The 2,427-nt window shown below is 49.2% G+C and overlaps 1 protein-coding gene across 1 annotated transcript; it reads left to right on the top strand.

Moving 5' to 3' along the window:
• Positions 1-6: 6 nt before the first annotated feature.
• On the top strand, positions 7-1,866 carry LOC111652870 (phosphatidylinositol 3-kinase regulatory subunit alpha-like). Its single transcript, XM_023403258.2, has 4 exons — positions 7-188; positions 277-351; positions 1,052-1,222; positions 1,387-1,866. The coding sequence occupies exons 1-4, from the start codon at positions 16-18 to the stop codon at positions 1,574-1,576; spliced, it is 609 nt and encodes a 202-aa protein (XP_023259026.1). The 5' UTR covers positions 7-15; the 3' UTR covers positions 1,577-1,866.
• Positions 1,867-2,427: the final 561 nt, after the last annotated feature.

The following is a 2,427-nucleotide window of genomic DNA, read 5'->3' as shown; positions in this document are numbered from 1 at the left end:
TCTCTCTAAAGGATCATGGAGAACTACGACAAGCTGAAGTCTCGCATCAGTGAGATCGTGGACAGCAAGCGCCACCTGGAGGTGGATCTGAAGAAACAGGCCGCCGACTACAGAGAGATCGACAAGAAGATGAACAGCATCAAACCAGACCTGATCCAGCTCCGCAAGACCAGGGACCAGTACCTCATGTAGGTCACACCCGGACGCAAACACACAGGTCAAATCAAAACTGTATAGTAGGACACGTTGTACTAACAGCTGCTGTGTGTTTCTCAGGTGGTTGACACAGAAGGGAGTCCGTCAGAGGAAACTGAACGAGTGGCTCGGTCTGAAGAACGAAACCACAGAGGAGTAAGTCTGAACCGTCGAACGTGTGTCTGGATGTAAAGACACATTGACACTGTGGCAGGAAGTGACGCCACTGAGCCGACCTCTGACGCGTTTGATTGAAAACACAAAGTGTAACTTCTTTGTGTTTCACGAAGGATCCACATGTTGGAAACTTTGTTGTCCAGGAGAAGGACGTATTTGAAATGGGACGGTCTAGTCGCGCCGCTGTGACGCAATCGGGCTTCAATTGGGACGCAGCCCATCTCTATAACCGCCATGACTTCAGAGGTCACTGCGCTCAAGACATGAAACAGTAACTTAGCAAGACTGAGGAAGACAATGAGATGTGGCTGAAAGCTTTGGAAAAAGCTGGTTAGAGGACCAGTTAAAAGAATTAAAAGATGTAAAAGTTGCAGGACTACCAATCAAAGACAGCACAGCGTCGTCGCTTTCATTAGCACTTTTATTTGTGATTCGCCACAAGGGGGCGCCGTTCACCTGGTATAGCAGACAGGTGAACAGTTGGAGCGGCCTCTGTAGGACTCACTGAGGTGTCTGTTCTCAAAGTGAGAATACAGTATAAAAGTAAAGCAACCAAAGTTTTTCTATATTTAATTAGTTGAGGAAAGATTGTTTATATTTGGCCACAATAGTCATAGAATGAAAATGTGAGACCTTGTGTGAGTCTGTGTCCCCGGCTAACATGTCCTCCTCCCCACAGCGAGTACAGTATGGTGGAGGATGAGGAGGACCTTCCTCACCACGACGAGCGGCTCTGGCGTCTGGGAAACATCAACCGCAGTCAGGCGGAGTCTCTGCTCCGAGGGAAGCGAGACGGCACCTTCCTGGTCCGAGACAGCAGCAAACCGGGCTGCTACGCCTGCTCCGTGGTGTAAGTCTCTTCACCTGTCTGTCTGCTCACCTGTCTGTCTGCGCACCTGTGTGTGTGGACGTTTGCCCGTCAGCTGGAGGCTTATAACGCATATTTCCGTTGTCTGTACTTTGAGTCTGTCCGTGTGACCCCACTCTGACCTCAGTTTCTTCTTCTTCTCTCAGGGTGGACGGAGAGGTGAAACACTGCGTCATCAACAAGACGAGCACCGGTTACGGTTTTGCGGAGCCCTACAACCTGTACGGATCCCTGAAGGAGCTGGTGCTGCACTACCAGCACACCTCGCTGGTCCAACACAACGACTCGCTCAACGTCACGCTGGCCTTCCCCGTCTACAGCCAGCAGCGACGGTGACCCGCCCACTTCCTCCTCATTTATACCGCCATCGCAGACCAGCGGCCTGACCTCGTTTACACACCCGACCCGCCACCCCTCCCCCCCAGAACACGAGCCGGTTAGTCCGACACGCCTCACCAAACCTACGGGAGGGAAGTCAACACCTCCCTTGTCTCTCCTCGCAGACCAGTACCTGACCACTCGATGCTTTTCGCTCTGAACACGTCGCGTTTAAAGCTCGGCGTGAGAAGCCGGCTCGATGACGACAGACGTCAAGCTGCACTTTGTTTAACTGACAATAAAAAGAATCAGTCCTGGTGCTGGGTTCCTAAGCTTCACTAAGGTAAGACACATGCTACGAGGAGTGAAATAAAACGAACCAGGAGGAAATGAGGGGTCAGTACAGAAGGTCGTCTTAAATCTGGCACCTGGCACCTGGACTGTGACGAGTCTGGCTCTTCCTCACCTGGAGGATTCTGTGCAGCAGGTACAAACCAGATACAGTAAAACTATATGGATCCTTCAAAAAAAGGATCATATGAAGGAACAGAAACATGAGAGGAGGATGTTGCCGATCACGATGATCTGTGGCTGCAAACAAAAACATAAAGATGTTTCTGTCAAAGGTCTCTTTACTGAAACGTCACTATTCAGTAAATTTACCTTCAGTGTGATGACTCATCATTTATTCTCCCACTCACCTGTCTGAGCTCAGGTGTGACTGGGTATCGTTTGAATTTTATTTTAACACAACAGCAAAGTGTTTTAGTAATGATACCACAGCTGTTCTTTTTTTAATTTTTCCTCACGTTGAGAAATTTTAACGTTTTTCTACAAAATCCCTTTTTGCAGCGTTTTCAAATGTTCAG

This window comes from Seriola lalandi, unplaced genomic scaffold (assembly GCF_002814215.2).
Source record: "Seriola lalandi dorsalis isolate HSWRI2012SDOR001 ecotype SW California unplaced genomic scaffold, Sedor1 jcf7180002054086, whole genome shotgun sequence".
In the NCBI taxonomy this organism is placed as follows: Eukaryota; Metazoa; Chordata; class Actinopteri; order Carangiformes; family Carangidae; genus Seriola; species Seriola lalandi.
Note: the sequence above shows the minus strand (reverse complement) of the source record. Positions and strands in the feature narration are given on the sequence as shown.